The 15,658-nt window shown below is 38.4% G+C and overlaps 1 protein-coding gene across 1 annotated transcript; it reads left to right on the top strand.

The window, feature by feature from the left end:
• Positions 1–2,800: 2,800 nt before the first annotated feature.
• Positions 2,801–7,138, top strand: LOC131149204 (uncharacterized). The gene is made up of 3 exons (XM_058099450.1): positions 2,801–3,903; positions 5,209–5,879; positions 6,078–7,138. Exons 1-3 carry the CDS (start codon positions 2,801–2,803, stop codon positions 7,094–7,096), a joined length of 2,793 nt encoding a protein of 930 aa, XP_057955433.1. The 3' UTR covers positions 7,097–7,138.
• Positions 7,139–15,658: the final 8,520 nt, after the last annotated feature.

Here is a 15,658-nt window from a genome sequence, read left to right as displayed (position 1 = left end):
CAAATCTCAATATTATGCATCAACAGCTAGCAAAACTGTATTATGACAACAAAGCAGCTATCCATATAGCCTCAAATCCCGTCTTTCATGAACGAACAAAACATATAGAGATTGATTGTCATGTTGTTCGAGAAAAGGTCCAGAATGATGTTGTCTAAACAGCTTACATACTAACAACCAGCAGATTTATTTACTAAGGCCCTTGGATCAATACAATTCAATCATCTCCTCAGCAAGTTGGGTGTCTTAAACATTCACTCCAACTTGAAGGGGAGTGTTGAGAAATCACAAGAATCTTGGCACGATGTTAGGCAATCAACAATCAAGGAGATTGACAATCACACAAAATCAAGCAGTTGACCATTCCATAGGTTCTCTCCATATTTGTATCAATCTAATTTAATGTTTTGTCTCTCCAATCCCTGTATAAATACCCATGTACAGATTCATTCTAGACACACAATGAAATAGAAAATTTTCTATTGTACATCTCTTGATTCTCTCTCTAATTTTCACACATTAGATTTCTTTTTCTAATAGCTATGTGCAAAGCTTTTGACACAACTTTTTAACATTTTAAAATATTCTTGCCAATTCTAAATTTTAGTTAAAAGTTTACAATTACTTAACCATATTTACTTAAGACTTGAGAATTATTTATATTAGGGATAAAGGTCAAAAAAAAAATTTCTATATAAAAACTTAATTATTTCTATTACAAACATAAAAATAAAGAGACATGCTCAAATCCCAATGGCTGGTAAGTAGTTAACTAACTAAACTAAGGCATATCCATCCTAATTTATCCATTAGGCCCTAATATCATCTTCCCTGCCAAATAATTACATCACTTCCCGCAGCAAAATAAAAAAATAATAATAATAATTAGGTACGTCAGCTTGACAAGCACTAGACCCATTTGAATACTCTGCTTTGCAGCAAATAAGCCAAGTTGAACAAGTTGAATCGTCGTCTGTTCTCTTGGCAAGCAAATTGCGCCAACTGCTTGAGCATGTTTGGCCGGGCTGCATTACCAGAGTTGCTGCTATGTTCATCTATGCATTATGGAAGTTTAGAAGTCAACCCACAATCCCCAAATTTATTTTATTTTATTTTATTTTGCACTTAAAGTGTTCATTTATTCATCAATCTCTGTTTTCTTGATAAGCGACCAAACCCATTTGAATCCTATCTTCTGCAAGCAAATGGAGCCCTGGTTTTTTTAATTCAGCATGAACAAGTTTGGCCAAAAGGCATTAACAGAGTATCCTGCTACGTGTTTCTACATGCGCGAGTCAACACACTCTACCCCATCTATTTATATATTTTACTTGTTTCTTTATTTAGTTTTTTGACTTAAATATCCACAGCACTCAAATCTCTCTTTTCTTGCAAATTATATTCCTTCTCTGAAACTCCCCCCACCGACTGCTTAAAACCCATTAACGTTGGTATTGTAAGCTTGGGTTTAGCTTCAGCTAATTTGCTGAAGAAGAAATCTTCTCTCTCTCTCTCTCTCTCTCTCTCTCTCTGGATTCCTTTCTTGTTGTGAAGGTAATGAGTATGACTAACTGGTTGTCTTCTTTGTTACTGAATTTTCTCTTGTATTGGGAACATCTATTTTCGTGTTTTGAGCTTCTCCAGGCAGATACTCTGTTCCCTGGAAATTGAATCACAATTCCAACTTAAAAAAAAAATAGAAATTTTGTTTACTCCCTCAGGTTTTAGAATCAAAAAAATTTAATCGAGTTAATCTTCAAATACATAGCTCTGATATTTCATAGTTGTGGGCATAAGAAGTGGTAAAGTTTTAATTTCCGTCAAGCATGGACTCCCATGGCCAAGCCTAAAACCGTTAAGCTAATTTTATTTCTTCTTTAATGCAAATTTTATGCAAAAGAAGGGGAAAAAGGGTTGGATTCAATGAATAAAGTGTCTTCAGGTGCATACATTTCGGATGTGTTTTTTGTTCCAAACTTAGGAATTTCCTTTTTTCTTTTCTTTCCTTTTCTTTTCTTTTCTTTTTTGGTGATCTCTGTGAAGAAATAAGGACACTCAGTGAAATGGGGTACCTTCAATTTTAATATTAAAGGACACATTCCCTTTTTTCTTTTTTTCTTTTTTATTGGGATTCTCGGAAACTCATAAATGAAGTTGGTTTTGTAGTTTCTTCAGTTATACTTTTCATGGGATTTTTTTCCCACCTTAGAGCTCATTTATAGAGGCAGAGATGAAGAGAAAAAATAGGAATAAACAGAAAGGCAATGGTGGTTTTGTAGTGATTCAGGGGCAGTGCCAAAAACGCAGGGGCTGCCCAGTTTTAAGGCATCAAAACCGGCTTTTAAAAATTGTGCTGAGGGAGAAAATGTATGACCAAGTAATGAAGGCACCGCGTCATTAACGATATTTTGTATCTTAATAAGCGTTTTGCCCATGTGACCCTTTGCTTGCTGCATTTCCTCACTCTCACCACAATTTTTCATAATATAAAAACCCCTTCGGCTCGAGATCCATTGCTCTTCAAACTTCAAACCTCAGCAACACCCCCTCCTCTCTTTCATAATCTCTCAACCACACAGAGCTCCCTGTATATGGAAGAAGAGTTCATAAGTTCATTCTTGAGTTGATAACTCGAACTGCTTATTTTGGGTTGTCCGTGTTGGCCTTTGTCGAGTTTCATTTATTTTTGTTAGTTTTGTGTTTTGTTTGTGTTTATGCATGTGCATGTCATAACTATATGATTGATTTTAATGGGTTTTGATTTTTGGACTTTTTGCAGGTTCGCTCCAAGTGTTTTGACATGGCTATAGTTCGAAGCATGAGAAGTGGGGATATCCTGGAAGGCATGCTCAGCGAGTATGTTGGGGGAAAGGCCAAGTTGAGAGCTCAGAAAAGCGTCTCTGCTCGGCTCGTCGCGGCTCTCACTTGTCTGCAATTTGCCTTTGCAATATATGCAACATTGCTTCTGTACTACATGAGTCCTCCAATAGATTTGAGAACCCAACCAGACTTTTCTTGGGCAACCCGAATCGCACAGCAGTGGAGACAGTTCATCATCCCTCCCCATGTTGTCGGTCACAACCAACTGGAAGCGTCTTCCCTTGTCCCAGCTGAAATCCCACCTGTGGTCAAGCCATCCGAGGTCTGCGAGCACGAGAAGATAGACTTCACACAGAAGAAGTCTAATGATGCTCAGATGATCAAGTTGAAGAGGGAGCTTTACGATGAGGTACTGGACTTCCAAAGCAAGTTCATTGGCACCGAAACACTCTCCGAACTAATGGCAATGAAGTCCAGGTGGGACTTGCAGGGTCCAAACAAACCCAAAGTGACTGTGATATTAAATCACTTCAAAAGGAAAACACTTTGTGCCCAGCTGGATTCTCTGCTTCAGCAGACTCTTCCCTTTCACCACGTTTGGGTGCTTTCGTTCGGAAGCCCGAAAGAGATATCGCTGAAGAGCATTGTTGATAGCTATAACGATTCAAGGATCAGCTTTATCAGTTCAAGCTACGATTTCAAGTACTATGGAAGGTTCCAACTGGCTTTGCAGACAGAAGCTGATCTGGTATATATCCTAGATGATGACATGATACCGGGCAGGAAGATGCTGCAGATCTTGTCACACGTTGCAGGGACAGACAAGTACAGGAATTCAGTATTGGGCAGCATAGGACGGATTCTGCCTTTTCGACAGAAGGACTTCACATTCCCAAGCTACCGAAAGTTCCGATCCAAGGAGGCAGGGCTCTACTTGCCTGATCCTGCTTATGATATCACAGTTGATAAGATTGTCCAGGTGGATTTTCTCTCGAGCTCGTGGTTTCTATCTGCTGAGCTTGTCAAAACACTCTTCATTGAGACACCCTTCACCTTCATGACAGGAGAAGATCTGCACCTTAGGTATGTCTCTCTGAATCCATCCTCCTTCCATGTTTGATTATAATTTTCCGAGTAATAGTGGTTCAACAAATTCATGAAGTCAACAGTTAAATGGACGGGATTAACCGTTTAACTATGACAATTTCTAGACTTTCATCAATTGAAGTCAACTAGTGAAATGTTTTGAGTAGTGTTGAAATTTTTAAAAAGTTTTTTTGTCAACTGCTAGTGGTTTATAGAAGCCTTGTCAACTGCTATGTTGGAAGGCCATTTTTGGCCTCATTAATTTTTTTAGACCAAAATCAGTTATGTAATTATTTTGAGATGGTGTAATGGAAATGCTTTGTCATCAAAGAGTACAACCCAGTTTATTTATCAGACTTTCAACCAACCAACCAAATCTTTTGGATGTGAACTAATTGAACCATGTGTCAAGATTGTCATAAAATTTGTCCATCACGTAGTGAACGTTACAGGGTTGATGTGGCATGCCGTGATTGGTTGAGCTCTACCACACATTAAGGGTCCAACCACTCGTAGGATGCCACATCACTGCAATGGTATCCTTGACACCCACCCCACATAAATATATTTTCACAGGGGTCAAATGCTCAATAATACACACGTGTGCACATGGCGAACAAGAAATAGCTGCTACAGACTTACATTTGGAAAACTATTTTCAGTACAAATAGAAAATCAAATTTGTAAGGATCAAATAACGTTTGATAATCTTGATTGAAATAAATTTATGTGCAAGTGCACCAAAGTTTGACCAATCGGGGGTTCGACTGATAAAAAAGAACGAGTGGTCAACTAACTAAATCTGTGTGGAGATTGGTCTGAAAGTTGAAACTTGACTCAGAGAGCATTTGAAACATTACTTAAGAGTCATCTTTTTTATTCTGACCTTTCACTATCCATAACCTAACCGTGATTTATTTATTAAAAAAGATAAGCTTTTTAGTTGGTAATTAGATCATGAAACATTCATAACGTTATCAGTCCCCATGTTTGGTTCCTGATTTAAATTTAAGATTTCAAGCATGTCAACTTACCCTCAAATCACTTTACCATATCTGGTAAAAATATAAATACCACAATATAGGCAGTATTATTTCAGAGAGAGAATAATGCAACAATGTAAAAATGGGTATACTTCTTTTAGGAACCAAGCATGCATATATGCGTATATGTATTTCTTTATATACTAGGATCAACATTCTAACACCGTCTCTATAGAAAAGATTCTAGATAATCATTTGTGCGTTCAGCACTTGATGATTTAGCTTCTAATGGCTTTACTATGTTACTAAAAACATGCAGCTATCAGCTTCAGAAGTACAGAAATGCTGGCTCTTTTGTTCTTCCAGTTGATCAGAAAGACAACGAAACTTGGGGTGATAGTGAACACAGGCTTGCATATGTCTCCGAAACAACTGTAATCTTCAAAAACACTGTTCAGGTCCGAGATGATCAATGGTGGACAGCCTTCTCTACTGGCTACGTGACACAGTGGGCTGCAATGTATCCCCAGAAAATAGATGCGCTCTTCTATGCACACTCCATTGAAGAAGTTAAAGCACTTGCACCTCTTCTCCAAAAATTCAGATCTACTGTTGGCAAGAAGGCTTACATTGCTCTTTCTGGAGGCAATTTCTGCCCCTGTGAGGATGCTGCGACGGCTTTGAAATGGCCTAAATCAGTTTGTAAAGAGAGAAGATTTAAGATATTTGATTTAGGAGTTGGGGCTCTTTCAGGAATGTCAAACTCAGAGGTACCGGTGCTGCAAGCAGTCTACTCTAGCATGAAAGGACTGATCAAAATTCACAATCCCAGTTTGGTGATCACAGTGTCTGACATTGATTACAATGTAAAGAAAGCTTTGAAGATGGCAACAGAACCCAATTCAAATGGTTCAAATCTGGTTTTTTTGCCAAGATCTTCCATTTCAAAAGTTCTTTGGATGGCTAACCTACGATCCACAGCATTGCCAAGTGAGTATACTGCACTTAATGTCTGTTAATTCATGTAACATGCAAAAATAGATAAGACATGAATACCTAAATTGAGTTGATACTTGCTCTAGAATTTCAATTAAGATGAAAAGATAATCAAAATGTTGAGGCACCTCACCACTTTTCACCTCTGAATGTTAGATTTGCAAGTCTCTAAAACCGATGTATTACATGCAGATTGGAACCGGATGCGGATATCTGTCAACATTATCACCCAAAACCGAGCCACTTCACTAATGAGGCTTCTAAAATCTCTCAGCGATGCTTACTATATTGGGGATGAAATCCCTATTAGCTTCAACATGGACAGCAAAGTGGATGCAGAAACTCTAAAAGTTGTGAACTCATTTGAGTGGCCACACGGCCCCCAAACTGTCAGGAGAAGAATCGTCCAAGGAGGACTCATCCGAGCTGTCAGTGAGAGCTGGTACCCGTCTTCCGATGACGATTATGGCCTTCTTCTTGAAGATGACATTGAGGTCTCTCCTTACTACTACCTATGGATCAAATATGCCCTCTTAGCCTACCATTATGACCCACAAGTGTCTCTCCCTGAACTCTCCTCAATCTCTCTTTACACACCTCGTTTGGTTGAAGTTGTGAAAGAAAGACCCAAATGGAATGCAACCCAGTTCTTCATGCGCATCCACCCAAACACACCTTACCTCCACCAGCTACCCTGCAGCTGGGGTGCTGTTTTCTTCCCAAAGCAATGGAGGGAATTCTATGCCTATATGAATATGAGATTTACTGAAGATGCCAAGAAAAATCCAGTTCAGATCCCAAAGTCTCGAACAAATGGCTGGCAGGCTTCATGGAAGAAGTTTCTGATTGACATGATGTACCTTAGGGGCTATGTTAGTCTCTATCCCAACTTTCCAAACCAGGCAAGCTTCTCAACCAACCATATGGAGCCTGGGGCTCACATTAGCTCAAAAGAGAATGTCCTTCGGCATGACAAGTCAGATTTTGTGGTGCCATTGATGAAGGAAGACTTTCAAACCTTCTTGCCGGGTGGGAAGATGCCCCCAGCCTCAAAGCTGCCAGCGCTGAACCTCTTCAACCAGGCATGTTCTCTGAGAGGGCTAAAGGCAGCAGGAGCAAAGTTGGGGCAAGATGTGCTTGAATGCCAAGTGACAGAGATTGTAACTGCTGATCACAAGACGGGTCTGCCAAGTCATTGTGCGAAGTTCTGATAAGTGAATTGTCATCATTAATTGAAAATATTTTTCACTATTTTTTATTTTGCTTCATTTGGGCGGGGCTGGTACTAAATTTTGTTATTAAATATTTGGGTGGCTGCGTGGAGGGAGCTTTCCCTGTGGACATTAAAGGTGGATCAACTAGCTCTTCCCAATGAAATTTAAAGGTGGATCAATCCCTAGTTATTCCCAATCTTGATTCCTTGTATAATGAATAAAATAAGGAATCACGGTGGGGAAATGGGACTGTGTTATCTATACTGCAACGCAGCCAGAAGTGGCCCTTTCAATTATCTGTCAGTAAATCTCTCTCTCTCTCTCTCGGTTGATTTTCTTTTATTCTCTAGCATTATGCAAAAGCATCCAAAACTGACATGTTAATTGAGAATCAAACATATATTTCATTGCCAGATTAATAGCAATATTTTTAACCAGGTTATCTACTAACCCTTCTAGCATTGGTTAGTGAGTGCAGCATTCAAGACCCAGTCATTGCATTAACAGGTCTTCGATGTGCCAAAGAGGACTGCCAGGTTTTACAGGAAGATCCATTTCCCATTTGAGAACCAAAAAAGATAATTGAGTACTCGTACTCATCAAGATCTGCGAACAGTGAAAAAACAAGAATTAGACCACACTGTTGGTTTATATTATCTTAAAAAAAAAAGAAAAAAAAAAAAAGGAAGAAATGTGATGTAATAAGGTATGGAAAGGATTATAACCTGGCTGTGTTTGGAAACATTAGAATTGGAGCTTAGACTTTAAACTGAGTGAAATTAGACATCAGTTGCAAAATTGGGGACTCGGATTTGGAATTGCATAATGCAATTTGAGTGTCCTGGATGCAATGTTGGACAGAATGCAAGACCATGCAACTGTCTTTGAGGCACTTTTGTTTGGATGGATGACAGTTCTTGACCAAAAATAATTTGCTCTGATGTATAGTTCCCTAGCAGGGAGGAAGTTGCATGAGCAGCTATGTGAAGAAGGCTTGATTTTAGTAGGAAATAATCCCAGATGAAACTGAAAAAAAAATTGCCTAATCTGGTAAATTGAGAATGGATGGTCTCCCGAACCACTCCTATGAAGATCACCATTAATACGATAAACCTGGATAAAAGCATATCATTAAAGCATGAAGTGGAAACCAGTCCCAGCTCTATTTTGGCTCCAGTATCATTTTTGTTAGCAAGCACAAGAACCTTACTGCCCACATTTGTATATGGGGATTCACACTCTTTACATTATTTGTATAACTAAATTAAGCAAACTTCTCAGGCAGAATCACACACAATCATTTGCAGCTAGAGGGAACCATCTATACATCCAACAAACACAACCACCCTAATAAACAAACTCAGCAACACAATGAAGTTCTGCACATTACATAAATTAAAACGAAGAAAAAGAGAGCTTCCCATTTAAAGAGGAGAAAAAGATGAGCAATAAGTGCAGGGTGATAAGTCAACAACGTTCATTGCTCCTCCATTCAAGCCATCCATTGCTCCTCAAGTCAAGCCATAATTCTCTCATTGATTCTTAGCTCCAAATATATCGAAACAATCTTTATTTGCTCTGTAATTACTGTGAGTATATTTAGTTGATCTCCAGGATTCATTTCCTCCGTTAGTTTCCTTTTATACTGTCGGTCTTTACTTGTATAAAGCTATGTATCATTTAGAATCAAAGATGAAGATCAATACCTTCTCTTTATGGTATCAGAGCCCACAGCTCTGTCTTCATCTCGTTCTAGCTCCTCAAACATGACTGAATCAAGTGATGTCATGGTTATGTCCAATAGTGGAAATCCTCTCCCCTCTCATGTTGTCTCGATCAACACAGCCACACCAATTCCTCATAAACTTTCCAAAGGAGGAAACTATTCGATGTGGAACTCACAGATGACAAACCTTCTCCTTGGGTATGATCCCATGGGATTTGTAGATGGAACTCATCCATGCCCACCAGCCGACGATCCAAAATACAAAACTTGGATTCGTCAAGATCGACTACTACTTCTTGCTATCCAAACAGTTGTCACTGGACCAGCAGGGCCGATTGTATATTGGTGTAAAAATGCTGAGGAGGCCTGGCGCAAACTCAAAACTACCTACACCAATAAATATAATACTTGGATGGTTGATCTCATTGACTCCCTCACCAAGGTTAGTCAAGAAGGAAAAAGCATTTTTGAATTTATACAAACTGTTAAAACTATTATTGATGATCTTGCTATGATTGGACATGATTTGAGTGATGGAGAAATAGTGGTTCATACGCTCAATGGTATCACCAATGATTACAAAGAGCTCAAAGTTGCTTTACGAGAGAATCACCCATCTCCTTCAAAGAATTAGTCGAAAAAATTATAGACTATGAAACGAGTCTCAAGCAATTAGACTCGACAAAAGAAGACTCTGTCATCACTGCTCAATATTCACATAAGCAACACAACAAAAAAGGTAAAAACGGCAACTTTAATACCTCCCAAAAACATTCAAAATACAGAGGAAACAATAATGGCTACCCGGGGAACAACAACAATCAATTCCAACATAATTCCTATGGAAACCGTGGCAACCAAAAATTTTCCAACAGTCCATACACTCCAGGATTTTCATCCAACAACTCAAATTAGAATTGGCGGCCTAACTTCAATGGGAATCAACCTCGTGTCATTTGTCAATTGTGTGACAAACCTGGCCATGTTGCCAAAGTATGCAAATCACATCCCTCACCCACCATCTGGCCGCAAGCCAACTTCACAACTCACGAGAGTCCGAGTAATGAGTCAGCTTGGATAGTTGACTCTGGGGTATCTCATCATATCACCTATTGCAAAACCTCCCTATTTTCTCTGAGTATGGTGGGAATGAAGAAATCATGGTTGGAGATGGTAATAACGTCCCTATTACTTATATAGGATTTACCACTCCTAATTCCTTTTATTCCACTTTCAAAATCAACAATGTTTTGTGTGCACCCAACATCAAGAAAAATCTTTTTTCTGTCTCTCAATTTTGTTCTCACAATAACACCTCTATTGAATTTTTTCTTGGCTTCTTTCTTGTTAAGGATCTAACCACGAGGGCATCCTTGGTGCGAGGCTAGAGTAGAGGAAATGTATATGAGTAGCCAACTTCAGTGAGCATACCATTTTCTTCACCACAACATTCAACTCTCACAACAACTTAGTCTAGTTCTTCCCTTCCGACCATTAATTTCTGGCAAAGTTGTCTTGGTCATCCGTCCTCCAAAATTCTTCATCAAATCATTGCATCTCATAAACTACCTTTATCTAAGTCCAGTTCTTTTTCTAATTCTTGCAATGCATATTTATTTAATAAAAGCCACAAACTCCCTTTTGGCATTTTTTTCATTAACTTGTTCTAGACCTCTAAAAAATCTATTTATGGATGTTTGAATACCTGCTCCTCTCCTTTCTTTTGATAATTTTCACTATTACGTTATCTTTCTAAATTTATTTACCAAATGTACTTAGCTTTTTCCAACCAAAAATAAATCAGATGTTACTTCCATATTTGAACAATTTAATTCTCTTGTTGAAAATTATTTTTCTACAATGATTAAAACTATTTATACAGATAGAAGTGGCAAAACCACTTGTCTCGGTCATGTTCTCTCTCAGGTTGGAATTCAACATCTCAAATATCCTCTTCACACCCCCTGAACATATTGACACAGCTGAGCGTAAACATCGCCACGTTGTTGAAACTGCGCTTGCTTTGCTACATCAAGCATCTATTCCACTCAAATATTGGTCCTTAGCATTTCAAGTTATTGTTTACCTCATCAACCGAATGCCCTCTCTGGTAACATGTAACAAATCTCCTTTGTCTCATCTCTTTAAGCAGTCACCTAATTATTTATCCTTAAGAAAATTTGGTTTTCTATGTTACCCATGGTTATTACCCTACTCCTCTCACAAACTCTGTAGTAACCCAGAAAATTATAGGAATTAAATAATAAATAAAAGAGAAGGAAAAAGAATTTTAAAGGGGGATGAAGCAGGCCCTAGTCGACGAATGCGAAGGGCTCGTGGACATGGACGCGTGTCTCGTCGATTAGAGTTTACCGAGGGGCTATTTTCGGGGCCTAAAACTCGTCGACAAGGGTTAGGTGCTAATCGACGAACTCCCTTCTCGAACTCGTCGATGAGGTGACGTGACTCGTTGACAAGAACATGTGGAAAAAGGTCTATAAATAGTAGAAAATCCGGTTTCAGCAAGAGGATTTCATTTTTTCTCTTTTCTTTCTCTCTCTAACTCAGTTCTTTCTCCTTCTCTCTAAATTTCTCGCTTCGTTACTCCTCGGTTCAACAATCAGAAGCTGCCACGTTGATCCTGGGGAGTTTCTCTACAAGTCTACTAGAATAGATTGTTAATTGGGGCAACTTGAGCACCATCCCAAAATCAGGGTAAGTAGATTATTTGGGTGTTTTCAATTTTATTAGGCTTATTTGAGTTTAGATTTTGAGTAATGTGGGAATATATTGGTGTTTTGTGGAATAAATTAGGGTGTTATGATTTCAGGACTAGGGTGTTTTTGGGACCCTGTAGACATGGGCTGAGGACCCTAGTGAATATTTCTAGGAGCCTAGGTAAATTATAATTCAGAAAATTGTGAGTATGTATGTTCAGAGAAATATAGTTGATTTATTGGAAATATGTATATATGTATTATTTCGAGATTTTGGGGATAGTACGCCGTGAGCATAAGGATAAAATTGGAGGCAACCTCCCAGCCAGTTTGGTAAGGGAAATATGCTATGCTAGTAAATTCATAAATATTATCAGTAAATTATAATATTTTTTTATTAAGGTATAGGGTATAAATTATACAGTTTTACAGATTTCAGAACACTTGTTTTATTAATTGTGTGACTTGAGTAGGTATTTGTTTAGTGCAAAATTTATATAGTTTTTCAGAATATCATGATTTACAGTGTATATATAGACAGATATATTTTATAAACAGATATTTACCCGACAGATATTTAACCTATATTATACAAACAAGTATTTTACAATATTTACAGAATGTCATATTTTCCAAAACCATAACACTCAGACATTACAGATTATTCAGACAGAAATAATAGTCAGATAGTACAAGTATTATAGTCAGATATTACAGTTATTTTAGTAAGATATTATAGTATTTTCATATCAGAATTATAGTGTTATGGTTATTTTGGAATCATGATGAAAACAGTAGGATATTTATAGAAATAGTATATACAATATCAGACCTTGATGAATCAAGTTATGTTTAGTTAGCAGAGCATGGTACCGTTGCTAGTATAGTTAAAAGTGCAACCACACATCTTAAATAGTGTGTGGATGGTTTCCGTCAACCGTGCTTTGAGAGTTTGTAGACTCCCCAAAAGACTGGGTTGAGGTGGCTGTTTTGATGAGGTAGTTACCAATTCTGTGCCTAGGAGAGGTTGTAGGCTTTGAGAGTTTGTAGACTCCCCAAAAGACAGGGTTGAGTTGGCCGGTTTGACGAGGTAGTTACCAATTCTGTGCCTAAGAGAGGTTGCAGTTTAGCCGGGCTGAGGAATGGTAGAGCACAGTTGACTTACCTGATAGGCTAACCAGGATTAAGTCCCGCTACGGGCCGCACAACCCTGTCACGAGGGGTTAAATCATGACATATAGTTTTCCAGAGTAAACATCCCAGTTATGTATATGTATACAGATTTACAGAATATCAGCAAATATAGTATGATACTAGAATTATGAAAAGTAGAAAATTCAGAAATTACAGTTATACCTTAAACTATGATAGATGCAAATTATACTATATATTAATTTACCAGCTTTTATAGTTTCAAATATTGTCAGTATAGTATTTGCGAAACTCAGTCGCCACACACTAGTAATAACATATTTCCTCTTACTTATTGTTGTCTCGTCCTAGTGATTTAACATTTTTCAGGTGATCTAGCTTGGCGAGCAGATTAGGCTCGCAGGTAGAGAGATCTTTTGTACTACCTTGTTTTAATGGTAAATGTATTCAGGGGATTGTATTTTGGATAGATGATACTGGGGTGACATGTAAATATGTATGTATGGTTTGGAAACACTGAATTCTAGTATTATAAATATGGGTGTATGACTTTATGTTTTTTTGCTGCATAGGTGTGTCAATTTGTGTACAGGGATACCTCAGTGCTCATTTGGGGCCTGAGATGTTATAGTAAGTATTACAGGGGTAACAAAGTAATTTATATATATATATATATATATATATTTTAAAATATGGTGTAATTTTTGGGTCATTACAAACTCCAACCGCGATCCCTTCCTAGTGTATTCGTTAACTACTCAACTCCACATCTTGTCTATATGTGCCTTGATCCCTCCACAAATAAACTCTTCATCTCTAGACATGTAGTTTTTGTGGAAAATGCATTTCCCTTCTAGAATAAAACATCTCATACCGAGTCACCCTCAATCTTGTCTCCCTCGGCCACTTGGTTATCCAAACCAACTCATGAACCTACCCAAGTTTCCATTCATGTATCTTCTCCTAATAACTCCAGTTGCCTATCACCTCTACCCTTCAAGTCAAGCATATATCTTCTCTTCTTATTTCTAATTTGCATGGTGAGTTTCCTTCTTGCAAGATTGAATCTTTGAACTAGGACATCTCATTCTTGGGCTCCTTCTCCACGCCTCCATCTTGGGATGCATCCAATCTTTCATAGGTAAGTATCTCATCTCCAATATCCTCTCGCTCATCTTCAATTCCAGTTGAACCTCACCCTTATAATACCACACTACGTAATAACATTACAAAACCAAAACGTATTCTTAATCTTCACACCACCACAACCACTCCCATCCCCGAACCCTCCACCTTCAAACAGGCTCAGCAACATCACTCATGGCGTCAAGCCATGAGCGATGAATACGATGCATTACTCTCCAATCACACATGGTCTCTTGTTCAACGAACCCCCACACAAAATGTTATTCAGTGTAAGTGGGTCTACAGTATTAAGAGGAATCTTGAAGGGTCCATAGCTCATTATAAAGCTCCCTTAGAGGCGAAAGGTTTTCATCAACGACTTGGGATTGATTTTTCTGAAACCTAAGTCTTATTGTCAAACCTATATGTGTTCGGTTATTACTTATGTTGTGACTAATCGTTGGTCTCTTCGCCAACTTGATGTGAATAATGTGTTCTTGTAGGTCTCTTTATCTAAGGCAATTTTCATGGACCAACCACCTAGCTTCACCACCCCGATCTTCCTAATCATTTTTTTCACTTACGCAAGGCAATATATGGACTTTGAAAAGCCCCTTGTGCATAGTACCACGAACTTTGCAACTTTCTTATCTCAAAAGGCTTCACTAACTCTCAGTCGGTTACCTCCTTGTTTATGCTCCACTCTTCCAACTTAGTTCTTTATCTATTGATTTATGTTGATGACATTATCATCATTGGATCCTCCACTATTCATGTGATTGCCTTCATCAGCGTTCTTGCCAAATGATTCTCCTTCAAGGATCTTGGTAATCTCTCATATTTTCTTGGGGTTGAAGCTCACTTTACCTCCAATGGTTTGTTTTTATCTCAAAGAAAATATATCAAAGACCTCTTACATCGAGTTAACATGGCATATGCCAAGCCTGTTTCTATCCCTCTTGCAACTACTGAAGCTCTCAAATTGTCTAATGGCTCTCCATCAACTGATACTACCTTGTATCGCCAACCTCTTAGATCATTACAATACCTTTCCTTGACACATCTTGATGTTTCTTTTGCCATCAACAAGTTGTCTCAATTCATGCACTCTCCTTCCACACTTCATTGGTCCACAGTTAAATGATTGCTCCACTATCTATTTGGAACTCTTGATTATGGCATCATGCTTCGCACAAACTCTCCTCAAACACTTCATGCATTTGCGGATGCCAATTGGGAAGGTGATCCTAATGTTCAGACATTAACCTCTGCTTATGTTCTTTTTCTTGGAGCCAATCTCATCTCTTGTAGTTCTAAAAAGCAAAAGAAAATTGCTTGCTCCTCCACTGAGGCCAAATACCGGGCCATCGCCTCTACTGCAACTGAAGTAAATTAGGTAATGAATCTTCTTCAAGAGCTACGTGTACATGTATCCCCTATTCCAGTCATCTACTGTGACAACGTGAGTGCTACATATGTCTGTGCTAGCCCAATCTTCCATTCTCGTATGAAACACTTCGTTATCGACTTCCACTTTGTTCATGATCAAGTTGCTATAGGTCGTCTACATGTTACACATTCTCGTCGATCCATCTTTCTTTTTACTAACAATACTGGCACTTCCTAGGGTGACATGCTGGGCCTGATACACCCTTTATCTAATAATTCTTACAACTGTTCCTTTAATTCTTTTAATTCTGCTGGTGCCATTTTGTACAATGCTTTAGAATTCGGCGTTGTTTCCAGAACTAGGTCAATAGCAAGCTCTATCTCATGATCAGGAGGCGGTCTTGGGAGATCCTCCATAAACACATCAGGAAAATCCCTCATTACCGGGAT

This window comes from Malania oleifera, chromosome 2 (assembly GCF_029873635.1).
Source record: "Malania oleifera isolate guangnan ecotype guangnan chromosome 2, ASM2987363v1, whole genome shotgun sequence".
Taxonomy (NCBI): Eukaryota; Viridiplantae; Streptophyta; class Magnoliopsida; order Santalales; family Ximeniaceae; genus Malania; species Malania oleifera.
This window is presented reverse-complemented; position numbering and strand designations above follow the sequence as displayed.

Bases quoted from the DNA above. Each gene is read 5' to 3' on its own strand.
- LOC131149204 (XM_058099450.1), top strand. From the start codon at position 2,801: ATGGCTATAGTTCGAAGCATGAGAAGTGGGGATATCCTGGAAGGCATG. The intron at 3,904-5,208 runs GTATGTCTCTCT...AAAAACATGCAG, and splicing joins GGAGAAGATCTGCACCTTAG to CTATCAGCTTCAGAAGTACA. The intron at 5,880-6,077 runs GTGAGTATACTG...TATTACATGCAG, and splicing joins ACGATCCACAGCATTGCCAA to ATTGGAACCGGATGCGGATA.